The sequence below is a fragment of the Chelonus insularis genome, unplaced genomic scaffold (genome assembly GCF_013357705.1).
Source record: "Chelonus insularis isolate UGA/USDA-ARS -01 unplaced genomic scaffold, ASM1335770v1 contig_351_pilon, whole genome shotgun sequence".
Lineage (NCBI taxonomy): Eukaryota > Metazoa > Arthropoda > Insecta > Hymenoptera > Braconidae > Chelonus > Chelonus insularis.
In genome coordinates, this window is record NW_023276516.1 from 252250 (window position 1) to 273914 (window position 21665).

Consider the following 21665-nt stretch of genomic DNA (forward strand, 5'->3'; position numbering starts at 1 on the left):
CATTGATGTATTATTAAAATTGATTTTGTTAAATTGATAAACTAATTATCATTCTAAGCTAAGGTTAATGTTTACCAATTTATTTTTATAGAATGAAAAAACTAATATTACCAAATTTTTCTGTACCTTTACAATGAAAATAGTCAATTTTTTGTTTGTAAAAAAAAGTCAACTGCATTTAGAGGAAAAAAACACTGCCGCCATTTATACTTTTATATAAATGAGTCATTACAGTGCCATAAGAAATATTATATTTTTTCAAAGCAGAATTTATTTAGTTTTTGTTACTTATGCTAAATTTCTATTGCCAAAGATTTGCGATAAATAGTTACTATGCAATGGAAAGAAGTATATAGAATTAAGGGTAATTTGTGATGTGAGTTAATGGAGGGTGAAAAATATAAAGAATAATTATTTTGTTGAATTTACAGAGGAATGAATAGAAATCATTTATGTTTTAAGCATTTTTATAACAATACATGGTTCTATAGAAGCACAATTTATATACGTATATATACATATAAGCAAAGATTTATTGTTGAAATTATTTGTGCTATGAAGAAACTGCTGAGATTAATAAAAAGAATACAAATATTGTATAATTTTTCAATAAATAATGTTATGAATATGTGCAGAGTGACTTCAATTTATACAGCATGAATTGTTATATATTATTATTAGATGCTCGTATTTAATGCATTTTTGTATTGCTAATGCTTTCCATTTATTGAGTATGAGTAGAGGAATTGAAAAGATTTTATTTATCACTAAAACTGACCAAACGATTGTGTTCACGGAAAGGAAGTATTTTTTGTTACAGCTTGGCACAGATCCAAGGAACTTGACTCTGTACTATTCTCATGTCCAAAATGTGGTAGAACTTATTCTCACAAATGTAATCTAACAAGACATCTACGTCTGGAGTGTGGAGTTGGGCCAAGATTTCAATGTACAAATTGTGAGAAACGCTTCAAACATCGACATCATCTTCGTGATCATCAACGCACCCATTTTATGTCAACAACTGCCACTTAGCCTATTGAGAAATTAATAAATTATTAACTAACATTCAAATGACGCTGTCAATATTGTACAGAGTAAATGAACTATTCTTGTTATAATTTTTTCAATTCTAATTGTTGTAACTCTATTGAAGTTTTTTTTTTAATTCATTATTTTTAATATTTTGATATTTATTGTGATATAAATAGTGAAGATAGGAAACAAAAAATGAATTCTATTACCGTTTGCAAATAATTAAGAATAAAGTGAAAACTTATAAATTAATTCTATCTATTTATAAATTATTAATAAAATGAAGAATAAAAATTGACAGAATGATCGAAAACGTGATAATATGGATAAGAACAAATGTTTATCTATGTGATTTAAATAAGTAAATCTTGTACCTTCTAAATGCGCCAAATGTTTAAGTTATAATTTTTACTTCACTTAATAATCTTAATTAGATAATATACTTTATTGTAATACAAAGAATTAAATTACAATCAAGCACAAGTCAAATGAATTCTGATTTATCTGTTCGAATCATTATAATGTAATTAGTTTAGAAATAAATATAAAAATATAAGATAATAAATTCACTTTAATTGTGAAAATCAAGAATAAACTTCACTTGCCAAAAATATACTTTTTGAACTTAACAAATATTTTATTTGTGTATAAGAAGATGGATTGATCTTAAATAAAAAATTTCAAGTCCTACATGACACTGTTCTAGCAATTAATTTTCACAGCTCAGATGTAATCATGAAAAAAATTCTTGAAACATTTATAACACTCCTTTGTATTTCTACCATTGTTATTTTATTTTATACTTCATTTATGAAGTTATTTTTACATCGTTATTTCTAGATGGCTTCATCTTCATTTTCACTTCTTACAAAATAAAAAAAAAACAATTACTTCAACGCATATGTATCCTCGATAGTTAATCTTTCTGTAAATTTCTCATTCTATTTATTTCTTGAATAATATAATAAATTATCATAACATATTTTTAGTTGTTAAGATCTTTAATCCATATAGTATTCGAATACTCTGCGCAATTTGAGACTGTGCATGATCTGAATACTACAATATGTCATACAAATCCCTGTCATAGTATTTAATGTTATGAAATGAGCCATGGGTACATTTTCTCAGATTTGTCCAATTAATCCTCTTATTATACTACATTCTCAACTATTCTGTGATGAAACATTAGCAATATAGTTGAAGACTTTCTTCTATTATCCACGAATAGATCCTGAGGAGTTTATTGTATTTATCAAGAACAATATTCCTTTAAATAGTATTTAAAGTTCAAGAAAATACATGTTTCATTCAGATTGATTTTTGACATATATTTCTACCAAGTCTTATAAACCTACAAAAAATCAATTTACAAGATCTTATAATTCTAGAACTTGGATGTCATCAACTACGATCAACATAAGGTTTTGAAATCATGTCAAATTAATTTAATAACATCTTGAATATGGAATAAGTTTAAATTTATACCATTTTTATAAGCAGCTCTAGCATAGATAAAAGATCATTTGGCCTTAAGAAAACACAACACTTCCCTTTAATATTTAATTCCAAAAAAAATTATAGTCTTATCAAAGTTCTAGTTTTTGCAAAACTCGTCATATATTATAGCAGTTAAACATTAAAACACTGGAATGGAGATAGAGCTCTACTTTTAGGTAATTATCAAAAATAAAAGTGGTAAGTAATCATAAAAAGTTACATTGTGGATTACAGAGGTAATAAAAGATAGCGGAATATTGTGAAGCACGGAGAATAATATTGATAATATATTATTTATTCCAAGTATGTTTTTTAAAATTTTGATAAAGAATAAGCAAGTACACATAGTACAATTGACAGGAGTCATATCTATTGGGAAACTCTGATCATCTTGGATCATCATGGAGGGTAATATTTATTATATCAATCTGACTATCTGCCTTCTAGAGGTCAAATTGACAAAAAAAATAAGTGACTCATGGTATAAAACTAATCAAATAAATTAAATAAATAAAAAAAAATAAATATTTAAATTTGGAACCATGCAATATGGCTCTGTGCCTACAGTTTAATATTTATGACGTCGAATGTCAAAAGATACATGAATATAATTCCAAGTTATATTTAAACGATATCTTTCATTCTTTTTTCAGTAATAAAATTTATCAAAAAAAGTTTAATTAGTTCTAAAAGCCTCATTAAATCTCAGAGGAAGTCTCAGTTCTTAGTGAAAATCTGATAGAACATTAGTCATGATTTCCAAATAGATATATACCAAGTCATAATATATACCTAAATCATTACACATTAATATTAGATTGTGACGATGGGGACAATATATATCACACGGTACATATTTCTGAGTAGAAATCCGTTACTGAAATGTTTCTTTGTACAATTTAGTGTGTCATAACTCATTTTGTAACTACGATATATATGTCAGTGTAGGTGGATAGAGAAATTCAACATTGCCAATCAAATGTCGTAGAAATCCACCCAAGTGTTGTCACGCCCTAACATCATGCATTAAATTGTATGACTGGCTGAGCCAAGTGTTTGTATGCGCGCAGCCGCATAATTTCTTGACAACTTGATTTTCAAGATAGTACTATGAATTTTCACAACATTGTTTCTTTGCTCCTGAAGAGCTTTGGTCTATTATTGTTCAGCAGATAGAAAACCCCACTAATTAAATAAATCATCCTCTTGTAAACATACTTCTTATCACTTTATAAATCTGTTTAAATTATTCTTTCTATTTAAGTGAAAAGCTCCTGTTATAATTTTTATCAAATAACAGTAGTATAGCTTTGAATTAAGGTAAACATTCTGGTATCCAATAATTTTTAATTAAATTAAAAAAGTATTTGTAATAAATTAAAGTAAAAGACTGATGCAGCAAAAGGTATGTCAAAGGAAATAAAAACAAAATAATTTAAGAGCTTATTTTTTAAATGTAAGCTTTTATAAAAAATGTTGAAAAAAACAGCAAAGCCATCGTCAGGAACATGTTATTCACACCAACATTATTTCCGAGTGCTTTTGTGCTCGTTATCTTTTTTTTCTTCTCCAACAGCTCAAGAAAACGCTTGATTTAAGCCCGCACCGACACGCATAGACATATTATTGTAGCGCTGTTGAGGGACGTATTTTGTGAGTGAGGGCGGTTGAAACAGCGTCTACTGACACTCTAACGTGTGACGGAAATACCTCGAAGTCGGGAATAGGCCGTTAATTCTAACAACGATAGGTTTGTACGAAAGCTCACGTACACGGCTTTAAGACACCAATCATTTTTATATCCAACACTTCTAAAAATACATTTGAGTTAAAAACTCTCTATTATAAAGCTTTTTTCTTCTTCTCCCTCCTGATTTCAATCAGTTTACAAGTATGACATTCTTCTCCACAGTGGATTTAAAAAACCAAGTAGTTGGTATCGATAAAATAATATTAAATAATTCACAACTGGTCTGTGATATGTCTGATCGAAGCCGGGTATTTTCACTTGATTGATGAAAACAGTAGTTCAGTTGAAGAAGATCGGCCTGTTCCCCTTTGCTGGCGAACTCAAATCTCAGCGGCAGCAAAGCGGAAAAAGACAAATCCTCAGTCAACTGCTTATTTATTTATTAATTAATAATAATTTTATTTCAATTTATTTAAATAATCTATTATAAGTAGAATGAGTATTGATAATTATTAAAAATGTGAAACATTGTTGTTAATATAATAGTAGCTGATATATTCTTCTAAGTATGATCATAAAAAGTCAACTAAGCAGTGGAATAATCTCCTCATGATTTATAGTTTATTCTTGAGCTTAGTTCGTGCTTCAAAGGCATTACAAATGTAAGTATTATATCGTTTCCACGAAGACATTAGCACGTACAAATTAGACCACCTGGTTTGTTCAAACGATAACTAATTTAATTAATTTATGGATGTCTTCGTGGCTATTAACAAACACACTCGCCACATTTTAGGATAATAATCATACTAACGTATTGAAATGACCATTTAAGTAAAATTGAATTATAATCAAAAATTCATTTATTTTTTCTATTCATTAATAGCCCTTTTAACTGGGTAGCTTTTATTGTTAAAATTGGAAATTCAACACACTTTTGATGTAAATTTTATGGCAGCGTGAAAACGTACAGGATATATACAACTAAAATTAGACCAAGCTTTTACACGAAAATCTTCGTGATATAATGCAAATGTTATTTGAATTTACGATTTCGTTTTACATTATGTTATCTACATTTATCAAAGACAGTTTATTTAATTAATAAAGAATCCAGGGAAGTAGTAATAAAAAAATTAATTTACGACTTTGCTCACCCGGATGTTGGCTAAATTTAAGCACAACTTACATAATATCATCATTCATGCAATAACCTGGAATTTCCAGGAGCTATTCAGTCATGAGCTAGAAGAATGACATTTTCAATTCTTAAAGAAATTTTTGCTTTTAAGAAATAGATAATTCAATTTGATTAGAAATCTTATGATTTTATTTCTAGAATATTTTTATCAATTGTTTATTAATTCTTTAACTCAAGCTCTGGCTTGACTCTCCAGCAAATCGTTTGTTTGGACTGGCTTAGTAGACACATGGAATCAGCGAATTCCACGCGTCATCACACTCCCCAACAATTATTCGGTATCTGCACGAGCTCATTTCTCTGACTTCACGTTGGTTCTTTATCTTCCTCCCACGAAAAACATAATTTTGATTTTTGACATAAGTAGAGCTTCAAGCTAGTGATTACTATCCTTATATTTACAATTGAAAAAACAACTCCAAGCCATTCTGACAACATTCATTTATTTTTTAACTCAAATACAATTGATTAATAAACAAAATCTTCCAACTCACATGCAAATGGTTTTAAAATTAAATATCAAAACTGCTTGGTTATCAAAAGTTTATTAATTCTTATATCAATTGGAAAAACAATTGTTATTTATTTGTCAAAAATAAAATTACAGATAAAACAGTTAATGTAAAAAGGGTTAGCATGGTGTAATTAAAACAAAGTTACTTAAAGATGTGTTTGATGATGACGAAAAATTCTTCGATTATTATAAAACGATCGATCTTGAAGGTTGAGAAGAGAAGAAGAATCACGTAAAGACGAACGTTCAGCTGCAAACTGACTGTGTCTTCGACTTCATTCACGAAGGCGTCGGCGGTTGTGAGGTCGAGCTTTTTACTTGCACGCAAGCGCCCTTGCGTTTTCTATATTTCCTCCATCTCATTGGACTTACGGATGTGCTTAGTCCCCGCCGATTTATTTCGATTCATTGAAATATCTCCTCAACTGGTATTAATAGGCTTTGCTATTACTTTTCCGTTTCCGGATAAAAAGAACATGATTACAACGCTCTTTACTTCTTTTCTTTTTTGCATCTTAAAGAAGAGCGTAATGTTTCTGTTATTATTTATTTTTCAATTGAATTCCACAGATTGAATTTATCTGGTGCTGATTATTAAACACAAATAAATTATCAGACAATTTCATATCCAATAGTATTTAATAATAATAATATTAATAAAAAATAACTTTTTATTTTAAAATAAATACTTAAGTATTCATAATTTTTAAGAGGTAATTATTTATACAGCTTTTATTTGGTAAAAGTCATTAAAAAATTTAAAAAAAAACGTTTTTTAATGAATATGATTGATAAATATGTAGTAAGACAACAAATTATTTATAATTTTTAATGAATAGAATAAAAAGTAAAACGGAGAATAATCTGAAAGATTTTTTTGTGATTTGACTAAATCATCTTGAGAACATAAAGTGTAAAAGTATAAGCTTTTGGCGTGAATCCAGGCTCACTTGTACCAATCTTGTATAAATATTATTCTGCTCAGAGGAAATCACATAGGATATTATTTTTTCGATTATTACGTATATCAATAGTCTCAAAGCCACTGATAATCGATTAATGAGAGGCAAATGCTCTTAGAAAGAAATTTTACCATTGAATCACTATCTAAATAACTGGTCCAAGAGATCAATATATTTTGCAATATTTCATCTAAATATTAAAGTCAATTTTTGTAAATTTCATACGTAATTAAATACTTAATTAATAGACAGCTTTGAAGGTAGATCTTACGAAATAATATCAGAAAGGAAAATGAAATGATCGCATAGTTTACTATTTCAATGTACCATGAACTATCATATCATAGTGACAGTTATTTTTACATTGTAGTTAATAAGTAACTCGGTCTAATCTAATTACAAAAAAAAAAACAAAAAATTAAATGAATAGTCTTGATGCTAATGTGGAGTTGGAGATAAGAGATATGAAAAAGTTGGGATGATGATGTGAATTTTTAATTCGCATCAGATAACGATCAGATTTGTCCGGCAACACGAAGCTGAATACGACGAGGGGGCGTATCTATTCCGGGTGTATGGTCTTCCAAAATTAAACGACGCAAGACGAGACGCCACCCGCCTTTGCCGGAGGCAGAACGTCCTCTTTCATTCCATTCCCTCTACCTCTTTCTCTTCTTCACGCGCCCTATCCATCGTTTCCTGTGCTTCGTAACTGACTCAGCACAGATGGATCGTTCATTAGCCACGACGCGCTTTCGAGACCAAAAATCAACGTCAACTTGGCTTTATAAAACTACCAAAACGTCATCTAGACATTCTGCTACATTACAATGCTCGAAAGACAAATGGATCTCTTTTTTTGGAATTTAATGATCTGTTCAAAAAATATCTAAAACAAATCTATCAAGAATCTTTAGTTACAGCTCGTTGGCCATAATTAGCAAAGAAATCAACAACTTTATAATAATATTTCTTTAGAATAAACTAGATCTTTCTTTCTTAAATCTACAGTTTGATAATTCAAATCATAGAAAATGATTTTTAAAATGAAAGAAAAATTGATCACTTGATTTTTATTGGTACGATTTATTTTATTTTAATAACTTGTATAATTAGATACATTGATATCAATAGTGTTCTTATTGGATCATTATGGCAGAACAGGACGATTTTAATTTGCCATATTATGATCAGCTAGCATACAGACCTTCAACAATCAAAACTCATGAAGCTCATTTAAAGAAATTGAAACAACTTAATATAGTAGTTTCAAAGATAACAAATGATAACGTTGAAGAAGTTCTAAAATATATTCAAAAATCATCTACAAGTGGGAAAGAATTTTCTACAGCTTATATTAATTCTATTTATGCATCAATTAAACGAGAAAATCCTAATGTTACTAAACATATTGAATATTTGGATAGATATCAGAGGAATCCTTTGACTGTAAATGATGAAAAAATTCTAGATGGAATGAAAAATTTGATAATAGATACTGTTAAATATGTGAGAGATTTTGTAGATGGTAAATATCCTGAAATGGAACCAAAACGTTTTATTGATACAAGACTAGCTATACTACTTACTTTGCTAACAAATTTAAGATCAAGTGAACTGTTGCAGCTCCGAATCAAACATCTTCATATGATTGATCGTGAACAACCTGTCTCGATCAGAGCTAAACATCGAATAGAATCGATAAAAGTTCTAAAGATGGGTAAATTATTTGATCTATTATATCCAATGATTATCAAAGTTGTTATGAAACGTGATAAGTTAGATCAACATTGCTCCCTGAATGATTTAATTAATAATACTATTAATAATTCTGAGTACAATGAAGTTTTGTTAATTTCTTGTCAAAGTGATTCTATCAACAAAACTCTACGTGAGATGTATTCTAATGTTAACCAGAGTGAACCCTCGACTGCATTAGGTCTGAAGATAATTCGTTCTCTCAACACCACTTTGATGGTTCAACATAATGAATTAGCATTAGCACAAAATATTAATAGACATAAAGATGTAAATGTTACACTACGTCATTATAATTTGATGAAATTTGAAAGTAACATCGGTGAAGCTTATGTTGGAGATGATGAAGACATTTCTAATGAAATTTAAAAAAGCCCGCGTTTATATCAGTGCTGTACGATAGACTGGGTATCAGTACCCTTGATATAACCTCAGTGCTGTACATACTTGTAAAAAGTTATATTTCTATCTATAATTTGATAAGGAGAAGGAATATTATTTATTATGGTATTTAAATTGTTAATTAGGATTAAATTTCTTTAATTAAATTTTTTAAATATTTGTTCAACAAATATGGAAGATCTGATAGTGAAGAAAACCAAAGCCAATAAAAATTTAAGTTCGAGAAAGGAATTGGAGCTTCTAGATAAGAATGTAAGGTTAACTTATTATTATTGTTTTTAACAATTTATAAATAAATACATATTTATTTACTAGGAACTTATTGAAAAGTTATTGCAATCAGAAGCCCATATATTACAATTAAAAAATATTATTAAGAAATCTAATATTTCTGATGTAAAAAGTAGTACACCTAAAAAATCAGGAAAATCGTTTGACTTTTCTCAGTAAGTAAATAGCAAATTTTTGACAGAATATTAATAATAAACATATGTTTTCAATAAGTATAAGAGTTAAATCATTATGAAAATATTTTTAGATGCCGCAAACGACATATTCTTTTAAAGTTTTATTATTTAGGATGGAATTATCATGGTTTAGTTGAACAAGAAGATACAACAAAAACTGTAGAGTATCATATTTTTCAAGCATTAAAACGGAGTTGTTTAATAGAAAATAGAGAATCTTCGAATTATCATCGTTGTGGTCGTACAGATAAAGGTGTAAGTGCTTTCTCTCAAGTGATCTCTCTTGATGTTAGAAGTAGTTTAAAAGATAATCAGGATTCTCAAGATGATATTCATCAAGAACTGCCATATTGTAAAATATTGAATAGAATTCTTCCTAAAGACATTAAATGTGTAGCTTGGGCTTCTGTTGATTCTAATTACTCAGCACGATTCGACTGTAAATTTCGAACCTACAAATATTTTTTTCCTCGAGGGAACCTAGATATCAAAGCAATGAATCAAGCCGCAAGCTATCTCGTAGGCCATCACGATTTTAGAAATATTTGTAAAATGGATGTAGCTAATGGTGTTGTGTCGTTTGAAAGAACGATAAGTGAAGCTGAAATTGTATGTTCCAATGACTGCTTATCGAATTTAAATGAAACGGAAAGTGGATACCAAATGTATCAATTAGTAATAAAAAGTCAAGCATTTTTATGGCATCAAATTCGTTGTATAATGGGCATTTTGCTGTTAGTAGGCCAAAAGAAAGAAACACCTGAGATTTTTCTTGATTTATTTGACATTAAAGCTTGTCCTTGCAAACCACAATATAATTTAGCACATGAACTGCCTTTAAATTTATTTTATTGCCACTATGATGATGTAAAATGGATTTACGATGATACTGAAACTGAATCAATTATTAAAACTCTTCAAGAAGACTGGACATTAAATGCTATAAAGTAAGAGAAAAATAAATATAAAATAATATAATTCATTTTTTATTATACTTTTAATAATTTCTATTTTTATATTTTAAAATCGTTTAACAGAGCAACGATGATTGAACACATGATAAATGATCTCAAAAGTAACTTAAGAAATCATTGCGATGATTTAAATTGTCAAGCTGACTGTTTGATTCAAGGTGTGCAATCGAAAGTTTATCAACCTCTGATGAAACGAGTCACCTGCGGTTTGTATAAATATTTTTTGTGTATAAAACAATGAACGTTTCATTGAAATGGATAATCAAACGTCGTGTTATATTTTTAGAGAGTCTGGAGAATCGTATAAAGCATTTTGAAAAGAAAAGAAAAATTGAAGTTCAGTCTAATAAAACAACGAACGATACATAAATGAACGAATATATTTAATTATGTAGATTTTATTTATTAAAAATAAACATAAAAATTACTATTTTTTTACAAAAATTTTTGAAAATTTATTATTCTGTAATAGATAACATAAAAAAAATTAACAAACATTTTAAAAATAAAAAAAATATTTTTAATTACAATAAACCAATATATTGTTTGCTTACATATATAATTTTTATTTAAAAAATGAGTATATTTTTATTTAAACATAAATCACGACTGATTGATTTTCAAATAGATCAATTGTATATTAAATTCATAATGACTATGAACTTTGTTATATTTGCGGATTTTCATAAAAATCTTACTACTGAGAGCATAATTGACCACTGAATGTGGCAGTGTTATTAAATGAACAGGTTTTACAAATAAATTGGCAATTTCACAATACATTGAATCATTTTCAAATGCAAGTGAATCTATCTAAAAAAAATCACTATGGCTTTTCTGCCCAATGATCCCAAGTTATTAGAATATTATAAAGTACGTCTCCAGGACTAAGAGTAGCTGATACTTGACGATGTCCTAACAGTTTATAATTTTCAGCAATCTTTCCTTTTTTTACGCCCATTTCAATTAATTTTTTTAAAGCATGTAATTGACGCTGAGGTGGAACAATTTTATTAAATGTTCCAATTAAACTAATTCCAATACTCTTGGAATTGAAACCAAATGAATGAGCACCAGTAATATCCCATCCACGACCAATGTAGACTTGTCCATCTCCACCTACAAGAAAATTGTAGCCAATATCCGACCATTTATTTATTTCAATATGCATCATCTGGGCTATTCTAACTCTTTGAACACATTCCGATTGTGTAGTACAGCTTTCTGAAGCTGTATGACTTATAATTACATATGGGGCTGGAATAATATCTAATTTATCTAACACATCTTCTGGTGGCTGAGCTCCCCATTCTGTCCTTTGAATAAATCTAACTCCATCGTAGAGAATATCTTAAAATAGAATGATTACAACAAATTATTATAATAATTATTGTTGAATAATATTGAAATGATATAAAAAATTACCATCAGGATCAAGTGCAGGTGGTAGTGGTGAATATGGCGGACGTTGTGAGAAAGACACTGAAACTACCACTACTGTTGATATAAAAATTAACGCCATGACACTTAAAATCGCTGCACATCTCCAAGTCCACAGCCATTCTCTCACTGTTAATGTTATACAAATAATTTATTACCAATTTAATCAAAATATTCAAATCTTGATAAGATAAGTATTTAAGATTACTGGAAATTATTGAAGGACAATTCCAACAAAACTTTTTGTTAAAATTATTAGAAGAAACAAAAAATATTGATTTATAACACATAATTGTTTGTACAAATTAATCATTCAATAATCAGACTAAATCAAACATTTAATAAGCCAAAAATCGATTATTGATTATCATTTGAAAGTATATTATTCGGAGATTTATTATTATCTGACCAACTTTTTTTGTTATCATTCATTTTGATACATCAATTTTGATAATGATTAGCATCAAAGCTATTAAATTGAGATAATTTTTCGTATACTTTGACTTTGTTTTTATTTGTCTTGAAAGAATAATTTAGAAATTATTAGAACTGCGAAAACCAAATAATAATTAATAATAAGCACAAAGATAACATTTAGTTTACCTTTATTGTATTCACGATGAATAGGAAAAATGGGAGTCTTATTATCATCTTTAACAATAGGCACATCATTCGGATTAACGTCAGATATTCGTTCATTAATAGTATTTACACTATTTTCTTGAGTAGGATTTGAATTCGTATATACAAACTGTTTTATTGTAACAGGTCCTTTGTATAAAGTAGTATTACCAACACGCACATTTTTTGATTTCTTTATATTTACTTCACCAAAATTTGAAGAATCAAGACTTGGTAGAACATGACCAGTCACTGTTTCATGAATAACTTTATTCATTGGCATTCCATTAGTCCATCCTCCCATTTGTGTGATAACATTTTCACTCTCCGCAATGTCTTCTTCATCTTCATCATTCATTTCTTCTTCACCTTCTTCATCATCATAATCTTCTTCGTCTTCATCTTCATTATCGTCCTCAATACAAATAAATTCAGGACCATGATGAATATCACTTGTATCACCAGTAAACCTGGAAGGATCTTCTAAATTAAACGCTTGATAAGATGGTAGCTTTGTGTTATTATTAAGATTATTATCAATACAGTTTTGAAGATCATGCATAGCCTCAGAGCCATGCAAGTTATCGGTATTCACATCATTGTTATGATGATGACTTTTCAGTTCATTTTGTTGCTCATGATGTTTTAGGAGATCTGAAGCCTGCAATGTTAACATCACCTACGATCATACTTCTAAAGAACGACCATGAAGACACTGCAGACTCTCATTGATCACATAAACATTATTTTCAATCGCTGAACGGAATTAAAAGTTTTTTAATCATTTTAAAAAAGTATTAAATCACTTGTTAAAATTTGTGTTGTTGAAACAATGTTGTTTATAATGATATTATTAGACTGCTATTTTCAGATCTTCTGTTTTTTTTTATAATATGACGACGTAGTAGAAAATATGTGTTTGAACCAATTAATTTAACATGTTCACTAATCATATAATTATTTTAGATTACACAATAAACTTTTTTTTTTTAAGTAGTTGGAGTATCGTTCTGTTGCGAAACTATTGATAATTATTTGTTATCACCTATATTTTGTACTTGTAAAAGAAATAAAAGTAAATGTTTTTCAAAAAATTGCGAAGCAAATATGTCTCGGAGTGTCTGGATGAGTCGACATGTTAACAAGTAGCCCCACTCTTATAATTTTTTCCTTTTTGCACAACCGAACATCTATGTGTCATTGATATGCTGAAGTTCCTCTCACTTTTGCGGCTGATAACGCATTGCAAATATCATGTGAATCTATATGTGCATTGTTATTCGATGATTAAATATTGTTGGTGTAATCACAGGTAGATAAACAACTAATCAAATAATTTTTATTACAAAATTAAAAATAATGATTTTTATTATCGTATAAGTATTACCATCAAAAGTGTGTAGTGTGTTTAGTGATTTAAATATTTAAATTAATTTATTTGCATCGATTGATATATCGACTGAGAGCGTTAAATCGATTCAAGTGGAGTCGAGATATCGATTGTTCAGATATGTCTTCATTACCAACAGAAAGTGATTTCTTTATTTGATTGGTAAGATATTTAAATATTAAGAATATCATTATTTATGTTTTAAAGGTGAGAAAGTTGAATATTTAACTGGAATATTTGATCGAAATTTAGCAATATTTTAATAATGCATTTTTTATTTAATTATAATTTGACAGCATAAAGTCATGTATCTACAGAAAAAAGTACAAATTTATAACTTATAAAATAATATTGGTAAATCATAATAAGGATAACATTGCTTAGGTTTTTTGTAAGTTAAACTACAAATGAGAAGATATTACAAGTGGGTTAAATGTACAAAAATTATTTTAATAAAACAAAACAAAAAATATTATATGAAATAACGCCTACAGTAATTAGAACTTGAGGCACAGCGTATTTTTATACAGAAACAAAATGTTAGAATATATTATATATAAGTTAAAAAAATTGTTTAGAATAATGGTTACTGAATCGATGCCACAAGAGGCACTTATTTATTAAATATACAGCATTTTTTAATCTTAGCAATACAAAGTAATTCTTTAAATTGTTTTTTTCTTCGCATGTTTAATCCATAATTACTTTTTTTTCCTGTAGATAATCTTTAACGAGCTCTAGTTTTATTTTACTAGCTTTTTACGTATTTAGATTATTCTAAAATCCATATTGTATACTCAATTATTCAGTAATATAATTGTTTACTTTTAATTTTTAAAAAAAGCTAACTGTTTTTTTACTCGCTTTTTCTACTCGGTGCTAATTTTAAATTGTTAATAATAAAATAAAGATATATATTAATGTATGATATCGCACATGATAAATATTAATACATATAATAATACTTATGTGTGTGTATTTAATGTCAATCATATACCATAGATTACACGTAAATAAATCTTCAAAATAAATTTTTACTGATAAATGGTTGTTTTACCAACCGAGAAAATTTTAAACAACTGATAAATCAACTATTAATATATTTTAGTACTTAATAAGAGATAACAATAATAACACTAAAAAATTATAAGTAAAATAATATAATATTAAAAAAAAAGCTTTGAATGAAAGATGATTTTTTAACTGTACAAAAATTAACGATCTTTGTTTTGACTTAATTATTTTTTTAAGGTCAACTGATTTATATACATTAATGTTTTAATGCAAAAATTAAATAATTACGTGTAATTAAAAAAATTGCAATTGAAAATGACCCGTAACCGCCAATTTGTTCTTCATTGTTGAAGGTTTAATTTTTTTTTGTTCATTATTTTGTTTACAGACAATTGAATTGAGATTTTAAATCCAGTCTTATTGTTATTAATCATTCGATTTATCTCTCGATTATTCGATATATTAATCAACAATTTATTATAATAATAATGATTATTGTAAAAGATTAATCATGTTAAATATTCCGAGTATTTTTTTTTTCATTTTTTTAGTTTTTATTTTTATTAATCTATTTCGTATCTCTTGTTTTAAAGCATTAACATAAAAATAGTTTTTATTGGTCATGGTTGATTGATTGTGCGAATTTAACGTAATGATTAGCATTTTACGTCACATAGCAAAATAATATCAAATTATTATTGCAATTGAAGAAATAAAATTACGTATGAGTATTTTAATCATTTCAATTTGTTCAAACTGGCGGTAAAGCCCATAGAGTGGCTGTTTTATCTGCAGAAGTACTGAGAAATGAAAATTCAGTTGGATGCCAACGGCCAGAAATGACTTTATCTTGATGCTGAGCAACCACAACACTTGGTAACGGTAATGTTAGATCACCTAAAACATTTCATTTTTCAAGATTATGAAATTTTTTTTAAAAATTATTTATTCAATCATTATAACACTATTGTAATATATGATACTTACGCTGGAGATCGGTTAGAACAAGTTTGTTATCGTAACCGCCAGTTAATAGATAATAAGCTGATGGTGAAAATCGAATACTTCTAATATCTGCAGCATGAGGTTTGAAACATTGAACTGTTCTACCACCTCGAATATCAAATAATACACAACTGCTATCTTCGTGTCCAGACACGAGAAGTCTACCAGATGGATCCACACAAACTGCAGCTACTGGACTACCAACCTGTAAGAACATGTAATTCTACTGAGACAGGTAATATTATCAATTGCTCTAATAAAAGTTGGTTCTGAATAAAATTTCGATTTAATAAAAATATCCACATGAGTGAATATTTGTTAATAGAGCATAAAGTTCATAGATAGATAGTTTTGATGAAACGAGAGTTTTAGGAAGTAAAAAAGTTTTCTGAGTAAAAGTAATCGAAATTTTATAAAGAATAAAAAAAATTGATATGATAAAGCATAGGTGTTTTTTTTTTAAACTGTTTGAAAGTTATGCAAAAAATGTGACAAAAGTATTTATAGTTTTAATTACCCTGCTTCCTGGAACTGTCGCAGGTGTAACCATATTGACACATCCTCTCGTTCGAAGATCCCAGAATCTCACTGTTTTATCTTGTGATCCACTGACAAACATCGCACCTCCCCAATTATAAAGACTAAGTACATGTCCACTGTGGCCACTAAGAGCTTGGAAAGGAGTTCCTGTCGCACAATCCGTTACATAGATTTTGCAATCACCAGCACCACCACTTATCAACAGGCTAGATTTATTTGAAGTGTCCTCAAGGAAGCACAAATCCCTTACTGTTCCATCGTGCATAGTTAACTCGACTTCTTGACCTATAAAATAAATAATTATCAAAAAAAATCCAATCGACAACTACATCAACGATATCTTAGACTTTATATGGAAAATCATTAACTAATTTAAATTTTTTAGAGTCAAATATCTAGTAATTAATTTCTTTCTTTTCTTATTAATTAATTAAATTTACTTTTAATTGAAAAAAAAATGACTGCTCAATTTTTGTTCAAAAAATTTCTTTAACAGGCAAAAGATTATTTAGGACATTTATTTGTAACAATTTATTTCTATTTACCTTCGAGGTTAGAGGTATCGGCATTAAATCTCATCAATTTTACCGTTTTATCATTGCTTCCTGTAGCCATAAGTTGACCATCAGGTGTCCAAGCCAGGCAATATATCGAACCTTTATGGTGTTTTGTTCTTTTGAATAGAACAGTCGGTTGATACGTTTGATGATCTTCTCTGTAATAATAATAGAAATAAAATATGTAAATCAAAATAATTTGTTCAGTAATAAAAATAGAATTTTCTAGACATTAAATGAACTATTAAAGTTCTCAGACTTCACTTTCTTTCGTCGCCTGATTCTCAAGTTTTTTCTCCCACCTCATAAGATTTACACATTAATTGAATTGGACCTCCATTTACTACATTACAGAATTAATATATAGAAGGTGCCAGAGAGAATAAAACTCTACTTTCTCAATCTCGTCGGATACTTAACGTTCATTTTAATTAGTCAGTTCATTTTCTCACTTACTAAGAGCGTTGGAAAATTCTAGTTTCACTTGGAATTTAATTTATAATCAATTATCATATCAATATTCTTGTTTATATTATTTTTACTTTATTACATGTCACATTAATAGGAAAACTCAATTGAGACGTTTCTTTATCATTATTTTGAAAACATCAACAGCTACTTTCTTACAATTAGCATAATTTTAAAAATTTTAAATTCTAATAGTTTATATTTTTGGCTTAAAAGACTCTCAAAGTTCACATAAAAAGAGATTACTATTTTTTTTTAATTAAAATATTTTTCAGAGTGTGACGCAAATATTTTTATATAATGATAATAATTTTGAAATGTAGAGTAATGCTTTACCTCATTAAAATAAACTATAATATGCCAATCAAAAGTAATAAGTCAATAATGTATGTATATTTCCAAGTAACTACGGGTTTTTCTTCACTAAAGCTAAGATTTCACGCTCCGTTTCATTTGAATTTTACTTTATTCTTCAGAATAACATAATTTTAAAAGTATATCTAAAATTGAAAAATTTTATAATTCACATTCTCTTTTATTTAAATAAATTGGATTACTTCATTTTTTCTTTTTAAACTTTGCATTATTAATTGAAGCATGAAATCATTTACTATTTCTTATCGAGCTAAAAAAATTTTTTTTATATTTCAAAAAAAAATATCTAAAATTTTAGAGAATTAATTGAGCATACTAAATGATTTATTAGCATACCTGACATCATGAAGTTTAGGGTAAGCACATATTCTAAGTGTTTTAGAATTAGAACCAACAGCATATAGCTTTCCGTGGGGATGAAATTCAGCACATCTGACTGCTTGGACATCTTCGAGAGCTGTGACAGGAACAAATCTTGGTCTTCCGCTCTGACTACTTCCATTTGTAGAATCAAGATCTGACCTAGGTTCTGGCTGCAATTTAAAAAAAGAACGAGTTATTAAATAAACTCAAAGAAATCATTACAATAATAACAAAAAAACAATGGATTAATATAACTGAAAGTATAAAAATGCATTAATTAAGTAATGTATCATCAAATATTCCATAACAAAATTTATAATTATACCACTCATGTTTCAATCGCATTAAATGCATGATGAAAAACATACGCTTGGCTGGACACCCACCAAAGTATTGCCTTATTAGAGTCCACATAACTGTTTATATATAAATACATATATATGTATCTACGGTCAGAATTTAATTTTCTGTAGCATCTAATGATTTAATATCATGTTATGAATAGAAAGTTGACTGACCTAAGACATGAAAATACTGCTATATTTTTTTTTGCTCTTTTTACTTTCATTCATTTCTAATTTTCATTTATTTTCTTCAAAAAAAGATAATTCATCCTATAGCAGTTTTACTTCTATCTTATAAAAAATAAAAATAAAATGTAGAACGATTATTTTATTGAAAGAAAGATTGTAAAAATTATATAAAACACATAATAACATTAATTACAATTTTAAACTGTATGTTACAATATCTTAAATGTTCATGATTCATAATAATATTAATTGATAATATTCCATCGTCTACGATGTATTAACGGTACTAAAGTACTCACGAGATTCCTTTCGTCAAGTGCATGTTCATTCAGAGGCATTCTAAGGCACACGCGATGCAGTATCATCTTTAAATAGGCGGAGACACTGATTTTTATCTAGTTTACTTAAAGAAGGTTTTTCGAAAGCGCATGAGAAAGTACGATGATCATCACATGAAGAAATTCTATTGGCTTTTATTTAGTATAATTTTTTTAATTTAGTTTTTATTTGAAAATGATGAGTTGCAATAGTCTCATTTTCTGCTATTTATCATTAAATCATTTGATAAAGCAATTCGTCCCAGATTTTCTGTTAAACAGGAAACATTTTCTCTGTTGTATTAAGAAACGATTGAAGTTCATGCATTGATGCTTAATCGTACGATTATCTCCAAGATTTAACGACAAATGATTGCTAAAGACGAGTATTGTTGTTTTCACAAGAAGTTTATTTCATTAAATTATTTCTTAAGGCTTTGTTTCAATTTTAAACTGAAAAATATCTGTTACTCTAGTTAATATGTGTGTGCTCAATTTATTTTAAGTTAATTAGAATAATTATGAATTGTTATGAAACAATTACAAACAGTTTTTTGTAGTCATAAAAGTTTTCAAGGAAAAACATTGACATTCAAAATAGTGTCTAAGAATTATGACAGATAATGAGGTCGAATTAATACTATTCAGCAATTCTTGACGCTTTCCTAAGTGTAAATTAACGAGCCGGAATCGTTAAAAATTCACGACTCTTCGATAATCCACAGAACAATGAATTTTAGGTAAAAAATTCATAAAAAGTCTAGCTGATATAATTTCTCTCCTTTTTTACTCAAATTATTTTCTAAATTAATGATCCATTTTGACGGAAACTATTTATATTTCATTTATTTTTAGAAAATTGGAAGTAGATTATTGACTGAATGATAGACTTTCGATCATTTAAATAACCATCGTAAAATAGAAATGTTATAGAAATTTGTAACTGTGAAGATAAATAATAGTGAAAGAGAGGGAGAAATTGAACTTCACAATAATGATGATTTAAAAAATATTAGGTGAAATTAGGAAAAGTGTTGGTTTTTATAAATATAGAAAAAAAACAATATATAACTTTTAATTAAGATTAATAATTCAATGTTAATAAATATTTATAGTACAGTTTGATCAAGATGCAAATTCATTAATAAATTCTTTTTTATTTTTAAAACTTAATTAGAAGAAAAGGAAATAAATTGCAAAATTTAGACAGCCTTTCGAATATTTTTCTAATGATTAATTTATTTATCAAGTACGTTCAAGGTGACTAGAATACTTTTTATTCCGAAAGTAAGTATTATAATAGCAAGAATTGTATCACAACCATTGAGAAATAAATTCAAGTAGCAATTAATAATTACTTACTTCAACACTCAAATAACAGTTGGATTCCGTAAACAAATTTATTTAATCTCATTTCAAAAAATTGTAATTACATACAATTATTTTTTGTTAAAACTATTGTATAAACAACACCAAAAAAAATTACTTTATATTATTACATAATTATTTGAATACTTCCTAGGAATTTTTTCGAATATCCCCAGTGTAATATAAGTCATCTAGATGACAAAAGAAGTCCTCTTCTTTTAGGAATTTTTTTCACGACTTTTTTAACAGCCCGTTGAGTAGAATAGAAAGTTATTTTACTTCTGTCAAAGAGAATATTACTTAAGATTGAGTAACATAGTAATCAGTCACCTCTCTTCAAGGGTTCAAAGGACAGTTACGTGGGCTTGCAAAAAGAAAGTTATGAAATAAGTGACCATCATTACCATAAATGCAAAATAACTAGACTTATTTGGCTAAACTAGGATTATTGTAATTTTGTAGAAAAAAATAAACAAAAATAAGTAAAAAAATAAAGTAAATATGAAAAGTAGTAGTTGGCATGTTGGAGTAAACTGAATAAACTGGTCTTGTGAGTGAACTTTTTGATAGCTAATTAAATCAGGCCTCGACATTTAAACTACATTTACTGCCCAATCTAATCTAGTTAAAGAATAAAAATCAAATAGCCGTAATAGCAATATAATAATTTAAAATAACATGAGATAATATAACAAAAAATTAAAGTTATTTGTTTATGAGTATTATGAGTTCATATGATTTCGTAACAGATTACTATTTATTTACTTATTGATTTACGACTGATTACCGCATTGATTGGTGAGTAATTAAACTCATTCATTGACTTAACCAGGAAAGAAAGGATTCATACGTATTCCATATTTATATTTTTAAATATATAATAGAAGTATGATTGCGACATTATACTACTTTCATGACGTCTTTAGCACCTGGCTTATAATTCTAAGTGCTTATCCAGGCATATATACTTAAACTAACATTTAGATATCAAGTCTAGTATAAGCCACTTCAAATTTCTTGTAACTTCATGGAGCTATTAATTATTTGGAGAATGTAATTTAAAAGTTATCTGCATATTAGAATGCTCAGAATTTTATAATTAATTATTCTAGAACTTTCGATCAAGTTTTTTAAAAGTTAATGATTGATGAGAACGACTATTTTTAAAATT

At 27.7% G+C, this 21665-nt stretch overlaps 4 protein-coding genes across 9 annotated transcripts in view; 2 read left to right on the forward strand and 2 right to left on the reverse strand.

The window, feature by feature from the left end:
- The first annotated feature begins 8036 nt into the window (after positions 1–8036).
- Positions 8037–9063, forward strand: LOC118066634 (uncharacterized). Its single transcript, XM_035082821.1, has one exon. The coding sequence runs from the start codon at positions 8055–8057 to the stop codon at positions 9027–9029; it is 975 nt and encodes a 324-aa protein (XP_034938712.1). The 5' UTR covers positions 8037–8054; the 3' UTR covers positions 9030–9063.
- A 45-nt stretch (positions 9064–9108) lies between these two features.
- Positions 9109–10947, forward strand: LOC118066633 (tRNA pseudouridine(38/39) synthase). The gene is made up of 5 exons (XM_035082820.1): positions 9109–9314; positions 9378–9508; positions 9601–10476; positions 10567–10709; positions 10790–10947. The coding sequence occupies exons 1-5, from the start codon at positions 9234–9236 to the stop codon at positions 10870–10872; spliced, it is 1314 nt and encodes a 437-aa protein (XP_034938711.1). The 5' UTR covers positions 9109–9233; the 3' UTR covers positions 10873–10947.
- A 106-nt stretch (positions 10948–11053) lies between these two features.
- LOC118066632 (peptidoglycan-recognition protein LE-like) lies at positions 11054–15075 on the reverse strand. Of its 2 annotated transcripts, XM_035082819.1 has the most exons (4): positions 12547–15075; positions 11929–12072; positions 11787–11853; positions 11391–11622 (listed from the first exon to the last, which is right to left on the reverse strand). In XM_035082819.1, exons 1-4 carry the CDS (start codon positions 13238–13240, stop codon positions 11535–11537), a joined length of 993 nt encoding a protein of 330 aa, XP_034938710.1. In that variant the 5' UTR covers positions 13241–15075; the 3' UTR covers positions 11391–11534. The 2 variants fall into 2 exon arrangements, with proteins under 2 accessions (XP_034938709.1, XP_034938710.1); XM_035082818.1 differs by having other exon boundaries at positions 11054–11853; positions 12547–15065.
- A 71-nt stretch (positions 15076–15146) lies between these two features.
- LOC118066630 (WD repeat-containing protein 47) overlaps positions 15147–21665 on the reverse strand; it is a 38547-nt gene continuing 32028 nt past the window's right edge. For 2 of the 5 annotated variants that reach the window (XM_035082812.1, XM_035082815.1), the window contains 5 exons: positions 18250–18446; positions 17059–17228; positions 16491–16798; positions 15956–16178; positions 15149–15865 (listed from right to left, as the gene is read on the reverse strand). In XM_035082812.1, the coding sequence (XP_034938703.1) occupies positions 15720–15865; positions 15956–16178; positions 16491–16798; positions 17059–17228; positions 18250–18446 (1044 nt within the window). In that variant the 3' untranslated portion in view covers positions 15149–15719. Of the gene's footprint in view, positions 15866–15955; positions 16179–16490; positions 16799–17058; positions 17229–18249; positions 18447–21665 lie in introns of all 5 variants that reach the window. The other 3 variants (XM_035082813.1, XM_035082811.1, XM_035082816.1) reach the window with 3 other exon arrangements.